This window comes from Cnephaeus nilssonii (genome assembly GCF_951640355.1).
Source record: "Cnephaeus nilssonii genome assembly, chromosome: 11".
Taxonomy (NCBI): Eukaryota; Metazoa; Chordata; class Mammalia; order Chiroptera; family Vespertilionidae; genus Cnephaeus; species Cnephaeus nilssonii.
The window spans coordinates 37,043,345-37,057,580 of record NC_137082.1 but is presented as its reverse complement, the minus strand read 5'-3'; the positions used below and the strand labels follow the sequence as shown (position 1 = coordinate 37,057,580).

Below are 14,236 nucleotides of genomic sequence, written 5' to 3'. Positions count from 1 at the left end.
GTACCTCATTTATTTGATATCAAAGATACTATAAATCGTGCACCTGATCAGTTTTCCCCTTTGCACTGGCTGATAGAAAGCTCAGGACAAATAGGTGGTTGATCTCCAACAAAAGTCTAGAATACTTTTGGTACCCATTTGAGATACAAATACACTGAGTGGCCAGATTATTATGCGTTCAGAGATCATAATAATCTGGCCACTCAGTGTATTTTAAGAGATTTATTGCTTGTATTAAGGAATTGGCTTATGTGATTGTGAGGGCTGACTAGGTAAGTCCAAAACCCATAGGGTAGGCCATTCGTTTATGATTTCTAAACCTTACATTACCCTAGTAAGCAGGTGTTAGCATCCCTGACTTACAGAAGAGAAAACTGAGGCTCAGAGAGGATACACAGCAAGAGAGTGGCAGAGCTAGGATGCAAACCAAGGTCTGACTGGTTGTTCTTGTCTCCATGCTGCTGCTCCTTAGCATGTCTGTCACATCTCCTCAGTGACACTGGACATGCCAATCTGTCTCAGTCAAAATTCATCTCTTAGTGGTTACAGACTAGAGCGGGCCCTGCAGTCATGGTTAATCACAATGAGCTGCTGCAAGATTAACCAGAGATGGCCTCTATCAGTCACAGTCATGGGTATCAATTTCAGCCTGTCGTGTCAGTTTCATTTCCTGCATGAAGAAGCTCAGCTCCCTCCTCACCCCTCCCTATTCCCAGTCTTAGGTCTCAGAGCTTCCTGTTGCAGCTGGGCTCATCTTCTCAGAGATTGCAGGGCACTGAATTGTGGGCACTGAAGCTGTAGGTGGCCCGGGGGGTCTGACTTTGTGGGTCACATGTCCATCCAGATCAGGTTTCTTGACCTTGGTAATATTGCCAGTTGGAGCTAGATGATTCTTTGTTGCAGGGGCAGTTCTGTGCATTATAAGACGTTTAGCAGCATCCCTGGCCTCCACCCACTAGATGTCAATGACACCTCTCAGTTATGACAACCAAAAATGTCTCCAGACATTGCTAAGTATTCCCGGGGGGCGGGGGGCAAAATAATTCCACCCATGTTGAGAATCACCGATGTAGATGAAACAACCTCAGGTTATTCCCAAGTAGCACAAAGGCCGATCCTGTATTTATGGGAGACAGAGACACAGATCCAGGGTGTGTGCAAACCAAGTCCTACTGCACAACCCCAAGAGTGACAGATAGCTAAAGGAAACCTACTGGGAAAATTCAGAAAAGGAGTCACAAAACTCCTGGAAGCAATTGCCTCTGGAGTCTGCAGAGGGTTGAAGAATTGCTTTTCACTGCATAGCATTTTGTATCATTTAATGACTCATCTTTAAAAATAGAAGAAATAGTATTAGTATTTAAAATTATAGGAAAATGTTCAGGGTTTAAGTTTTAAAAAGTATTTAGAATAGTTATGTGCAAGATAACTTCAACTCTGGAAAAATACATGTACATGGAAAATTTGTTAGAAAATGCACCAGATTATTAGCAGTGGTTTTCACTTCTGAGATTTTGGCAGACTAGTGCAACCACTGTGGAAAACAGTATGGAGTTTCCTCAAAAAATTAAAAATGGAACTCCCATTTGATCCAGTGAGTCCACTTCTAGGAATATATCCTAAGAAGCCTGAAACACCAATCAGAAAGAGTATATGCATCCCTATGTTCACAGCAGTGCAATTTTCAATACCTAAGATTTGCAAACAGGCCAAGTTCCCATCAGCAGATGAGTGGATAAAAAAAGCTGTGGTATATTTACACAATGGAATAATACGTGGCAATAGAAAAAGAAAGAACTCCTACCATTTGCAACAGGGATGGACCTGGAGAGTATTATGCTAAGCGAAATAAGCCAGTCAGAGAAAGATAAGTATCACATGATCTCACTCATATGTGAAATCTAATGAACAAAATAAACTGATGAACAAAATAGATCCACAGACATAGAACCATGAGCAGACTGATAAATTTTAGAGGGAAGGTGGGGATGGGGGTGGGGGGAGAGGGATTAACTGGGGAATTTATATGCATATATGCATAGCCCATGGACCAGACAATAGTGTGGAAAAGGCTTGGGAGGGGAGGGTGCAGGGAGGAGGGGGCTAATGGGGGGGGGGGGACAAAGCGACATCTGTAATACTTTCAACGATAAATTTTTTAAAAAAATTAAAAAAGAAAGATGGTCTGGCACATAATGCAATATACAAATTATGTATCACAGGAATGTACACTTTGAAACCTATATGATCTTCTTAACCAATGTCACACTAATAAGTTTAATTTTAAAAAGAGGAAGGTGTTCTGGGGTGAGTCACTTAGTAGAATACAAAGGAAAGTGCTAGTACCTGTGTGTCAGGTAGTCCAAGGGGTGAGTTTAACTTTGACATGGATTGTGGGTTGTTAATTTTAATGTTTTTGCATTTATTTTTATGAAGACATCCTTTCCACTTGTGGAATATAGTTTCCTTTTTAAATAAACTTTTTTTTTACAGAGTTAATTTTGAGACAGGCATTACGTATGGGAACACGGCAACTTGTGCGCAGGTGGGGGGCAGAGGCTGAAGTTGGGGGTTGCTGTCTACATTATCCACTAGGCTTCCATGGAGGGATTTGCAGGGAGACCCAGGTGCTCTTTTTTTCAGGAAGAGGAGGTGGGACCGTGCTGTCTCTCCACACACAAGCCCCTCTGTGTCCTGGGGGCCACATCCTTACCGTTCCTTCTGCCTAGAATGCTCTCACTCCAGATCTTCACCTCACTGGACATTTATCTTCATTCAGCTCAAAAATAACTCCCCAGGGGGCCATATTTGACCGCCTTATTTAAGGTGGTCTCCTTCAGTGACCCACTCTGCGTTTCCTTCCTGGTGCTGACCACTCAGGAGTTGTCTCTGACTGCTTGCCTGTGTTTTCCACTAGCCTGTGACTTCCTGGAAGGCAGGGACTTTGCCTTATTGCAAAGCCTAATGCAAGACCTGTACCACATTCAGAGCTGCAAATATTAGTAAAATGAAAGTGATAGGATCGCTCAACTTCAATTGTAGCCCTTCTCACAATGCCAACTTGTACTGGTAGTCAAGGGGGAGGGGAGGAGAGAAAGTGAAAAGGGGAGAGAGAGAGAGGGAAGGAGGGAGGGAGGGAGGGAAGGAGGGGGGGGAGGGAGGGAGGGAAGGAGGGAGGGAGGGAGGGAGGGAGGGAGGGAGGGAGGGAGGGAGAGAGAGAGAGAGAGAGAGAGAGAGAGAGAGAGAGAGAGAGAGAGAGAACATCACCAAGGCAGTTTGTGGTTCAGCATCAAACACATTTATTTCACTTTTATTGAGTATACAAGAACAGAGAGCACACGCATACAGCACGGAGCACTGAGGTGGGGGAGCGTGGGGACCAGAGAAGAGAGAGGGGTGTGAGTAAAAAGGAACAGGACAGCATTGCAGTTGTTTTGGTAAGGTGCTTTTGGGGGGAAAAAATTAGAGTGATGTTGCTCATGCAGTTTCAGGCCAGTCTTGGAATGTGCTTGCAGGATTCAAAAACCGAAACAGGTCCTGGCACTTCCTGTCCTCTCAGATGGAAAAGATCCCGAGAAAGCAAAATAAAATGAAAGTCTGTAGGATGGCAGAGCAGAAAAAGACCCTGGAGAGCATCTGGTTTATCCAAGTCATTTTACAAGTGCGACGGAAACTGAGGCCCCAAGGAGAGCCCAAGACTAGCTCGATGGCACATGGTGAGCTAGGCACTGAGCCAGGATGGCCACGCAGCACTCCTGCCCGCCCTCCGGGACTTTCTCCACTATGCTACATGGTCTCTTGGGTGGAGAGGCAGCACAGAAAGAATGAGAAATATAAAAAAGAAAAAAGGAAAAGTAGGTTGACGACAGACAAGACAAACGTCGATATTCTTTGTGAAGAGGATGGGGAGGAAACAGTGCCCTAGATTTAGCTTTGCAGCTCCCCTCCTCCCTGGTGGCTGCCTGACTCTCCTGGAAGGAAGGTCAGAGCATTGGTGGGATCTCCACAAAACCCCAGCTGGCCCAGGAGCTAAGCCCGGTCACTTCATCCCTGCACTGAAGCCACACACCCAGGGTCTGTAGGCAGGTGTAGAACCCAGAAAAAAGAATTCTCCCTCTGAAGTGTGTTTGGGATGCCTGGTTCCGGCAAAGACGGGGTGCCTGAGCCAAATTCTGGGTGAGCCAGAGAGGGTGGAGCTACACCAGCTTTTGGCCCAGAACGAGTGGGAGCTCCCAGGTTGAGAAGGGCTTCTTCATCAGGAATGTAAAAAGAAGCTTGGTGCACGGCAAGTGTGCTGTCGCACTCAGGGGGAGCTGGAGCACCCCCCCCCCCCCCCCGGCCTGCTCCGGGGTGTGTGTGGCTGATTCCGCCATGGGATGCCCAGGCTCAGGGCTCCCTGCTCTCCCTCCATCCCATGTGTGTCCACAGAGGCACACTATTCTGGTTTCTTGTTCTGTCCCAGGTCAGCACCAACTAAGCCGCTAAGCATATTTATCCTTGGGGTAACTGACAAACAAGCCTGGGCTCTCTGGAGGGCCTCCATGGGCAACGTCCAACAATTGGAGAGAATGCAGAAATGCTCTCAGAGAGACAGCCCTGGTTGGAAATGGAAGGCTGGCCCAGGGGGCTTCCCAGGTGCCTCCATGTGCCCCACATTCTCTCAATCCAAGAATAGTGCCTGGCACAAGCGGGTGCTCAATATATATTTCTTGAGTGAGTTTATCAACTGCTTTAGAAACAGGACTGGGGAGGTGAGATGGGGCTGATAAATTAAAGTGCAGTGGGACACGCTCCCTCAGAAGGGGACTCATTGAGCTCAGGGGGCCAGCTTGTGCCAGGAGAGCCTGGGAAAGCCCCCGTGTGTCAATGCCAGGCTATTGATGGGTTTTCTCCAAGGGCTTCTGTGGTCTTGAGGCAATTTCTGGGACTCCGAGGGCACAGGCTCAGAGCTCAGATGCTGACTGAAGGGGAGGTCTCCAAGGCCAGGGTCTAACATGTGGATGGAGACTGTGAGCAGCACCACCTTCCATCCTCAGCTTTGACCTATCAGGGCCTACCCTGTGTTCGGGGTCGCTCCCATGGCTGCCTCAGCCCAGGCAGAAGAGAATGACTCAGACAGAGAGCAGGAGTGGTAGAGGAAGAGACTGAGCTGGGAATTTCCAGGCAGCCGGACAAAGCTACCATCCTCTGCAGTGGTCAAGGGCATCATGCCCCTTGGGATGGGGAGTTAGCTATCAGGATTTGGTCAGGGAAAGGCAAGACATGTGGCAAAAAAACAGAGGGCTGAAAACGGAGGCAAGCCCCCTTAAGGAGGTAGGGGGACTGAGCCAGGGGATCGCAGCAAAATCCTAACTCTGGGCCCCACATCTGAGCATGGACCAGGCCCTGGTTGCTACTGCCCAGGGGAGAAGGCATCTTGGACCACAGCTGTGTTGCTTTCCTTCTTGTCAAACCCCCACTTCTCCATTTGGGGACCCCTCCCTTGCCCACCAATCAACCAGTGACAAACATCACACACTGAATTACTACACTGAACCCGTCAGCTCCTACTGTGAGCAGCCCACAGCCAGAGTCCAGGTCTCCTCGGCTGGGCCGGTTCAGTGAGATCTAGGAACCTTGGGATACATCGATCACAGTCAGATAATTATAATTTTAAACTGTCAGCTTCATACTTACCAGCACTGTTTATTTTAATATTTGTTTCCCGTTATATGTAATATACATAACTTAAAAGCACATCCATACAAATCTCCTACAAGCTGCACCTTCGTAATGAGAACCATAAACATACAATGTCTACTTCCCTTCCTGCGGCATGGTTTTCCGTCCCTGCTTTCTTTTCCTTTTCTTGTTTCAAATGAGTCATCTGCAGTGGCCCTCAGCAGGACCTGGACACGGAGGGCAAGGGTGCAGGGCTGGGAGGAGGGAGTCGAGACAGAAAATGACGACAAGACTTGTGAGGGGGAGGGGAGGCGGAAGGAAGGAAGGTGGATTTTGCAGCCCAGTGTCAAGACCCATAAAGTAATAATCCAGTGTTCCTCCTCCTCCTTTCCAAGTGGGAAATGTCTTTTCTTTCTCGACGTGTGTCTTGTTGCTTCGACTTGTCTCGCTTTTGCTGCAAAAGGGTTTTCCTTTGCACTTGCATGGGCCACAGACACTGGGGAACAAACGGACCGTCCGTCCACCGGATGTGCTGCGCAGTCGGTGCTGCGTTCCTGCAGTCATCCTGGGCTGCTTGCTCGCGTCGCTCCGCAGGCCTTCAAAGGGGATAGCGAGGGATTATTGGCATTATAATTTTTTTTTTTCCTGAAAAATCCCAGCAATTCTTCAATTTGTCTGCAAAGGAAATGTAGGTGGTCAGATGTTGGTTGTTGCTGTTGGCCGACGGCTCGGCCAGCCCCAGAAGCAGTGCAAGGATGCAGTGTTTCCTGTATATATATCTATATCTATATATATCTATATATATATATATGCTTTTCCTTTCCCAGTCTCTCATCAGGGACAGTACGTCGCAGCTGGGACGTCGGTGTTGACTCGGAGAATCCAGAACGAAGGCCCCTTCTTAACGGTTCTCTGGCTTGGGTTGGACCAGAAACGCCAGCATCTCTTCACAGAGGTCAGGATTCCTGGAGCCAGAGTTGTTGGGAGGGGGTGACGGGGAGGGACACAAAGGAAGGAGGAGGATAAGAAAAGTTAGTAACTTTTTGTCACCCATCTTCAAATACATGGCAAGATCGTTTTTAGTGAGCCTTTACCGGGGGCCCTTTATTATGGCTCAGGAGGACAGAGAGACTTGTCCAAGGCCAGGTAGCTTGCGAGTAGCCGCTGAGAACTGAACCCACATCTGTCAGACTCCAAGGCCCATGTACGTTTGCTTGTTTGTTTCCAGGGAAGTGGTATCTTTCCCTTTGGCCTGAAAATTTGTCCACGTTTCCTGTGACACTCGGTTCACTTTTCCCTCCTACCACCTCTCAGTTCTAAGAAATGGTTAGTCGTGATGACATGCTCTTCTTTTGTTTGTTTTTCCTGTCTGTTCTCCTTGGGCCTGCTGTGCCCTGGGGATTAAACCCCAGAGTGCAAGTGTTTAAATAAAGAAACTGGAGCCTGGGATCCCAACTCAGGTTTGACTCCAAAACTTAGTGGTTAAGGCCATGGGCTCTGCAATCCTGAATCCCGGTTCAAATCCCACTCTACAGCCCACTAGCTCTGCACAAGTTTCTTAACCTCTTCAGGCCTCAGTTGCTTCCTCTGTAACATGGGTTCTGCCTATAACTGCCTTAGTTATAAGTAGGATTCAAAACAAGGGTCAGCATAGACCAAGTGCTCAATAAATACAGGCTGTTCTTGTTAGTAGTATTGCTGTTGTTAATATAACCACATACTATTCTGATCTCCTTTAGGGCAAGGACTGTCTTTTACTTATTGTTGTCTTTCCAATGCCCAGCAAAATGCCCTGAACATAGCAACTACCCAAAACTATGCAACAGGTGGCATATCATTCTTGCCTTTTTTTTCACTCACAGATGGTCAAGTGCTAACAAAGTCATAAAAATGCGATCCTTCTCTTCTTTCCCAAGATGGAAAATCTGAGGCCCAGGTTCAATGACTTAGCAAGTTGATTAGAACCCAAAGCTCCTGCTTTGGAACAGGTCAATTATTTTCCCCCCCATTTACTTAAAATTTTGTAGGTAAGAAAGCTCTAGGGAGCTGGGTAAGTGCCACCCTCTTGCTGGCAGGGTTTGAGAGTCAGACCCTGAGTAAGGAGGCAGGCCAGTGGGAGATAATGGAGCAGAAGCCACACATCTGGCCTGCGAGGTTGCAGAGAAAAGAGAAGACGGTGTGAGGTAAGTGTGCTTTCCACACTCACAGCAAGAACTTTAAGAAGGAAGAACTTCCAGAAAGAGGCCGCGTAGAATGGAGCAGAGAGATGTCTCTGGAGGATTTGGGGAGAGAAGGTAAAGGCCAGCAAGATGGAAACCCAGGTGGAAACAGGGCCCTGTGCACCTGGCTGGTGGTGGAGGGTTAAGGTCTGACTTACTCAGGACTCTCATCCCTAAACATGGCAAAACCTCAAGGAACAAGGAAGCAGGTTCACACTGCCACGAACCATCTGCCTGTGAGACTCCGCCCTGGTATGCTGCCCCAAATTCACATATGGAAGCCCTAATCCTCAAGGAGGTGGCGTTTGGAGGCGGGGCCTGAGGTCATAAGGGTGAAGCCCTCATGAATGAAATTGGTGCCCTTGTAAGAAGAGACGAGAGAGAGAGATTATCTTTGCTCTCAGCCATGTGACCTGTTCCAAATTGACCTGTTCCAAAGCAGGAGCTTTGGGTTCTAATCATCTTGCTAAGACTTGTCATTGAACCTGGGCCTCAGTTTTTCCATCTTGGGAAAGAAGAGAAGGATCGCATTTATATGACTTTGTTAGCACTTGACCGTCTGTGAGTGAAAAAAGGCAAGAAGATATGCCACCTGTTACCTAGTTTTGAGAAGACAGTTGTCTGCAAACCATAAAGTGGTCTCTCAACCAGGACCTGAGCTGGCCAACACCTTGATCTTGAACTTTCCAGCTCCTATAACTGTGAGAAATAAATGTGTGTTGTTTAAGCCACCCAGTCTGTGGTATTCTGTTGTAGCCGCTCGAACTAAGAGTCACAGATGCTGTTTAATTATTACGGCAGCTCCACTTTAGAGATTAGCTCCATTTGTAGATGAGGAAACTGAGGCCCAGGGAGGTTCATCTGGGCACACTGCTAGCAAGGTGTTTCGGCTCCAAAGCCTGGCTGTGTCCCTTCTGCTCAATTCTGCTGGCTCCTGGGGGTTTTGTCTTACAGGGGCAGGCTGTATTTTAAGTTTGCTCATCGACTAATAAAATGTAAACAGGATTCTGGCCTCATGGGATGTCTTTAGAAGTACCAGGGACACCTAAAGTATACCATTTATAATTTATTCTTCTTGGATTATTGCCGCAGCGTCCACATGAGCAGCATTTTGTTAGCCTGCTGTGCGTTAATAGTAATAATAGTCCTAATTAACTTCTATTGAGCACTTACTATGTGCCAGGCACTGTGCTAACTACTGCGTATGTCCCACCTCAGCACCCACTGACAATCCTGTCTCCCCTTTGCTTACCACTTCTGATGTACTTTTCTGGGTCTAGGGCCTTCAACCCCAAAGAACCAAGGAACCAGGCTTCTTCCCCGCTGTGGTTCATGATGTCTGGTGGGTTGGGGGTGGGGGTGTCAAAGCCGTGACAGGGACCAAGCCACAGGGTGGGCTCTCTGATGGAAACCACGCTCCGAGGACCTTGCCACAGTTCCCTCCTCCCTCTCACCGCTGCTGAGCCTGCTGAGCCTTACCTGTGGCTTCTTGTCCCTCTCCTCCGGGGATGGGTCTGTTTCTCTATATACGACAGCTTTGGTTACCAGCATGTCAGGATGCTGAAGTTTGGCCTCCTTGATGGCCAAAGCCAGGGCCTGGCGGCAAAGAACAGCAAAGTGAGGAGCCACAGAATATCGAATACGAGAGACGATGGAGACCAACAGGCCGCCTAGTGCACAGCTTGCGGAACAAGAGGCCCAGGGAGGGGCAGTGGTCAAAGAATTAAAGGAAGAGACTAGAGCCTGAGTCTTCTGGCTCCTCCTGAACCCCATTCAGTGTCCTTCCCTTTGGGGGCCCTTTGTCTAGATAGGAGGGGCAGCAAGTGTACATCTTCTTAGCCCACAAGGGCAACCATCCATGGGTAACCCAATATGGCGGGGATTGGGGACTGGGCAGTGCCACTGGGAGTAACGTTCCTCATTCCCATACCTGGTCTTGATCAACATCTTCGTCCCCAGTAATAATGATCCGCTTCTCGATCCTCGTCTCAGAAAACCCTCCTTTCACAGTCTGCAGGGGGAGAGGGAGGCAAGGTCAGCCTTGGGTCCTGCTGGACCAGCAGCTGTGACAGGGACCTGTCCAAGTACCCCTCAAGGGCATGGCTGGAACCAGCAGTCACCTCCCCTGGTTCCCCTCAGATTTTTCCTCTTCTGGTTGTGGGACTTCAGACTGCAGATCTGGCCTGGTGGCCACCACTCCCCCAACCACCAAAATGTCCCCTCTAGGCCTCCTGAGCCCAGATCAAATGCTCTCCCTGACCCTGGTTGGCAATCCTTCCACCTTCCTGCCTCAGTACTCCCTGAACACCAGATTCATATCTCTCATGTTTCTGGGCTTCTGCCCTTTGCCAACCTTTTGTGCACGACCTGGCCTTGCTCACCGGGCTGGAACTCTCGGGGACAGGGGTGTCTTTTGTTCATCTCTGTATCCCCTCCTCCCCACCCCTCTGTTCAGCCTGACCAGGACAGGTGCTAAATGCAAGTTTGTTGAATGAACACATGAATGAAATGTGAATGGTGACAAGGTTCTATCTTAAATGACTTCAAACCACAGTACAAGAGAAATTTTGTTGACGATACTGGTAACCACCACTATTTTCTGAAGGGGCAAGTTTGGGCGTAAGTTTAGAAGTAGAATTGCTTGGCATATTCAAGGAGGGTGGTGGTGAGAGAAGTTCTGGCTGGAGTCAGAAGTGGACAGAAAGAAGCGGGGGCTCCCAGTTGGCAGGGCCGGGAGGGACTTTGGGAAAGAGTTTTCTGAGCCGTATTCGGTGGGGTGTGTGACAGAGAACCTTCCCATAGAGCTTTCAGTGAAATCAGTATTGCTTACTAACGCTTTTGGTGAGAGTGGGTGCTTTCTGGGGACTGTGCAGAGGTGCTGAGTCCTACAGAGGAGGAGGCAGGGCTGAGGCAGTGTATACAGGGCCAGTGCCACCTATCAGACTTCTTCAGATAGCTCAGCAGAACCTGCAACTCAACCTGGCTCCCTGGCATCTCTCCCTCAGGCCTCCATCCCTGGCCTGGGACCCCTCCTGCTTCCTTCTGGCCACTCAGTCATGAACATGCCAGCCAGTCTTCAGCCCTCTGTCTTCATTGGCAGAGTCATGGCAGACGCATAAGGAATGCCTCCCTTCTTGGCCATTCCTCTTCCTTCTCCCACTCTGACTCCCACCTTGGTCCAGGCCCTCCACCCCTAGTCTCTCCATCGCCCACTCTCTTCTTTCTCCCATCACCCTGCACATCCTGGTGGATCTAATCTCCTCTCCTTAAACCCCTTCTCACTGGCTCACTCCCCAGTTAAGAAACGTTGATGGCTTTGCAATGGCTCTCAGACTCGGGCCCTCCATAGCCACATTTGTCTTGGAATTTGTCTTGTTTGTCTCTATGCTGCTTCCTCTGGCCCCAGTCCAACCCGATTGCCCACAGTTATGCTGCTTCTTGCTACCAGAGAGCACTGCTCCTGTTTCCCACAACATGCATTGCTTACGGCCCCTCCACTGGCCCCTCACAGAGTAAAATCTGCTCAGTGAACGAATAAGCAAACAGTTTCTGCTCCCACCTTCTGCACTGCGTAGAATGCCTGCCGCTCTCTTCTCCTCCCTCACAAGTCCTCCCGGCTTTCCAAGACCCTGCGCAAACCCCACTTTCCCCAGAAGATCCTTCTCGCTCTTTGAGCCTTCCTTATATCGCCCCCTCTAAATCCCTCCGGCACTTAAGGTCTATAAGATGCAAATGCTATGGTCCTCAATGACTTCCAAGGAGATGGTCTCGTCCCCCAAGCCTGGCTGTCAATGTGGAAGAGCAGGTCCATGCCCAGGACAGACCGGAACACAGACCAAGCGCACAGCACGCCTGAAGCTGGGGACACCACGGGTCTTCTCTGCCCACGTTACCATGGCAGTGACCTTCCCAAGCCCCGCAGCCAGGCTGGGCCATGTGGCACCCTGCTGCTACTCACTTTAGTAACATGGGTGGTGGTGGAGGTGGAGAGGGTTTCCGCGGTGGCGCCGTAGGTGCTGGTGAGGACATCTTTCCCGATGATCTGCAGAATACAACCACCCCCCACCCGGGATCAGGTGAGGATGCTGGCCACTGCAGGGTGGAAGCGGGGTGGGGTAAACCAAGGGACAAGTTGGGGAGGGGTCCCATGAAGGTGGGTTGGGAAGCCAAGATGCTACGAACCACTGAATCTAAGAATTCAGCAATACTGGACTCTTCAGAGTGCTAGACCCACAAAATTCTCAAAGCCTGGAATCTAAGATTCCTAGAACCTGAGATTCCTAAGGCCCAGAATTCTAACAAGTTGCTAGAATTTAAGAATCCTGGTATCTTAGAAGAATGACCAGAGGGATCCAAGGTGGAAACGGAGCCCCCTCTCAATCCCCCACCCTGCCAGAGCCGGGATCGTGTTCTCTCGTGGGCGAGATGATGCGAATGACAGATCTGGAGAATACAGGAGTTGCAGGAGACCTCACAGGGACAGACTCGGCTCACGGGGCAGCCACCGACCGAGCCAGGTCCAGAAGTCAAGCCTCTGGACTCCTAATCCATTCATTGCTCCTCCTGGTCAGTAAGGAGAGCAGATGCAAAAGAGCTACCATATTACAGGCACCACCAGAGGGAGGCGCCACTTCACCCCCACATTGCCAATGCCCTGCTTGGGGTGGGGGAGGAACGGAGGGCAACGGACGGACGAGACTCTGGTGGGCACCAGGGAACCCGTGGGCCTCTGAAAGTGATACTGTTTCCTGGTGCTGCATTCGAAAGGGAAGCCTTCTGAGCTCCATGCTGCGCTTGCTGCGGGCCACCTGCGGACCCGGGTCCACACACTCAGCGTGGGGTCCCCTAGCCTGAGCTGGCCTTGCCCACTTACCGGAGAAAGAGAACGGATTTCCGTGGCCACCGTCTGTGGGCCTGGGATCATGGCAGCTGCCCCCTTCCCGGACTTGAGACTGTTCTCCTGGGGAAACAATAGTGCTCAGATGGCCAGATCTCAGGTGGGTGGCCCCCAGGATGGCCAGGGCACGTGGCCATGTAGCTCTCATGGCCACAGGGTTGACAGTAGAGGCAGAGAGCTGAAGGCATCATTTGGTTCAATCTCCTCTCACTCGTCACCCATTCACTCACTCATTCACACACTTACACACTCACTCACTCATTCATTCAGCAAGCATTTGCGGAGTGCTTGGCATGAGGGACACTGTGGTGAACAAGACATGGTTTTGCTCTCTGGAAGCACTAACAAAAGGGCTGGGACACGCAGGTTCTCGTCCTGGCCCTGCCGTGTTCTAGCCACGTGACCTGGGGCGGAGCCACTTCCCCTCTGTGGGCCTCATGAATGCACCTAGAAAAAGGGAGCCCTGCCATGTAGGGTCATCAGTGGCAACAAATGGGGGAGACTGCTGATTGGGGAGACTGTGTGAGCGGGGGCAGTGGGTATTCTGAAAATCTCTTTACCTTCTGCTCAATTTTGTTGTGAATCTAAAACTGTTGTAATAGTAAAGTCTTAAATATTTTTTAAAATGGGACCCCTGCCCTACTCCCAGAGACATTATGAGGCTAACGGAGGAGAAAGAGCTTTGCAAATGGAAATCTACAGTATGAATACAGTATAGGCTGGCTATTAACAACATCATAATAACTACTGTGCTCTGAGTCCTTGATATGTACTAGATATTATCCTAAGGATGCATTATCTCATTTAGTCATCAGAACACATCATTTTAATATTCCTGTTTTACAGCTGGAAACTGGAGGGCCAGAGAATGTGAAGTGGCTTGTTCAAGTTCCCCAGCAAGTTAGCGATAGAGCCCGGATTTAGACCCACGTTCGTCAGACTCCAGGCCAACACGCTCCTTCCACACAGCCCTGCCCTCGGAGTGCCCGCCCTTGGGCCAGCTCTCCGGTCCTACACTGGATTCTGACGGGCAGGTTTTCCTGGAACTGGCTCCGGATTTACTGGCCCACATCTGGCCAGAGGCCTGGCTGCCTGCCTCTCCCTCGCCCTTTCTGCACCACCTCAGGGCTCAGCCTCGTCTGTCCAGGGGCCCAGAGATATGTCCTTCTGCAGCTGCCCAGGGGCTGAACCTGGTCCTGGTCTGTGCACGGTGCACACCTGGACCTCTGCCTGCCAGGGGGGTGCGAGGACGGAGCCCTCTGTCTGCCTTTGCCCTGACTGCTCACCACGCCTGCCTCCAGGTGAGGCTGTCAGCGACCTGGTCCCCTGGCACTCCATCCACCTTGGTCAGGGAGAGTCCCCGAAGGCGGCATTCGAAGCAGGCCTGAGGAGGACAGCCTTCCGGGTTCAAGGCTTCCTTTCCTCCAGCTTAGGAAACAGCCAGTAGCCACTCTGAGTC

The 14,236-nt window shown here is 50.1% G+C and overlaps 1 protein-coding gene across 11 annotated transcripts in view; it reads right to left on the bottom strand.

The window, feature by feature from the left end:
• Nucleotides 1-3,286: 3,286 nt before the first annotated feature.
• The window catches only part of EPB41L1 (erythrocyte membrane protein band 4.1 like 1), a 155,557-nt gene continuing 144,607 nt past the window's right edge, over nt 3,287-14,236 (bottom strand). For 10 of the 11 annotated variants that reach the window (XM_079783532.1, XM_079783530.1, XM_079783528.1 and 7 more), the window contains 5 exons: nt 12,754-12,840; nt 11,839-11,922; nt 9,811-9,891; nt 9,360-9,476; nt 3,287-6,626 (listed from right to left, as the gene is read on the bottom strand). In XM_079783532.1, coding sequence (XP_079639658.1) covers nt 6,618-6,626; nt 9,360-9,476; nt 9,811-9,891; nt 11,839-11,922; nt 12,754-12,840 — 378 coding nt within the window. In that variant the 3' untranslated portion in view covers nt 3,287-6,617. The remainder of the gene's footprint in view (nt 6,627-9,359; nt 9,477-9,810; nt 9,892-11,838; nt 11,923-12,753; nt 12,841-14,236) is intronic. The other variant, XM_079783535.1, reaches the window with a different exon arrangement.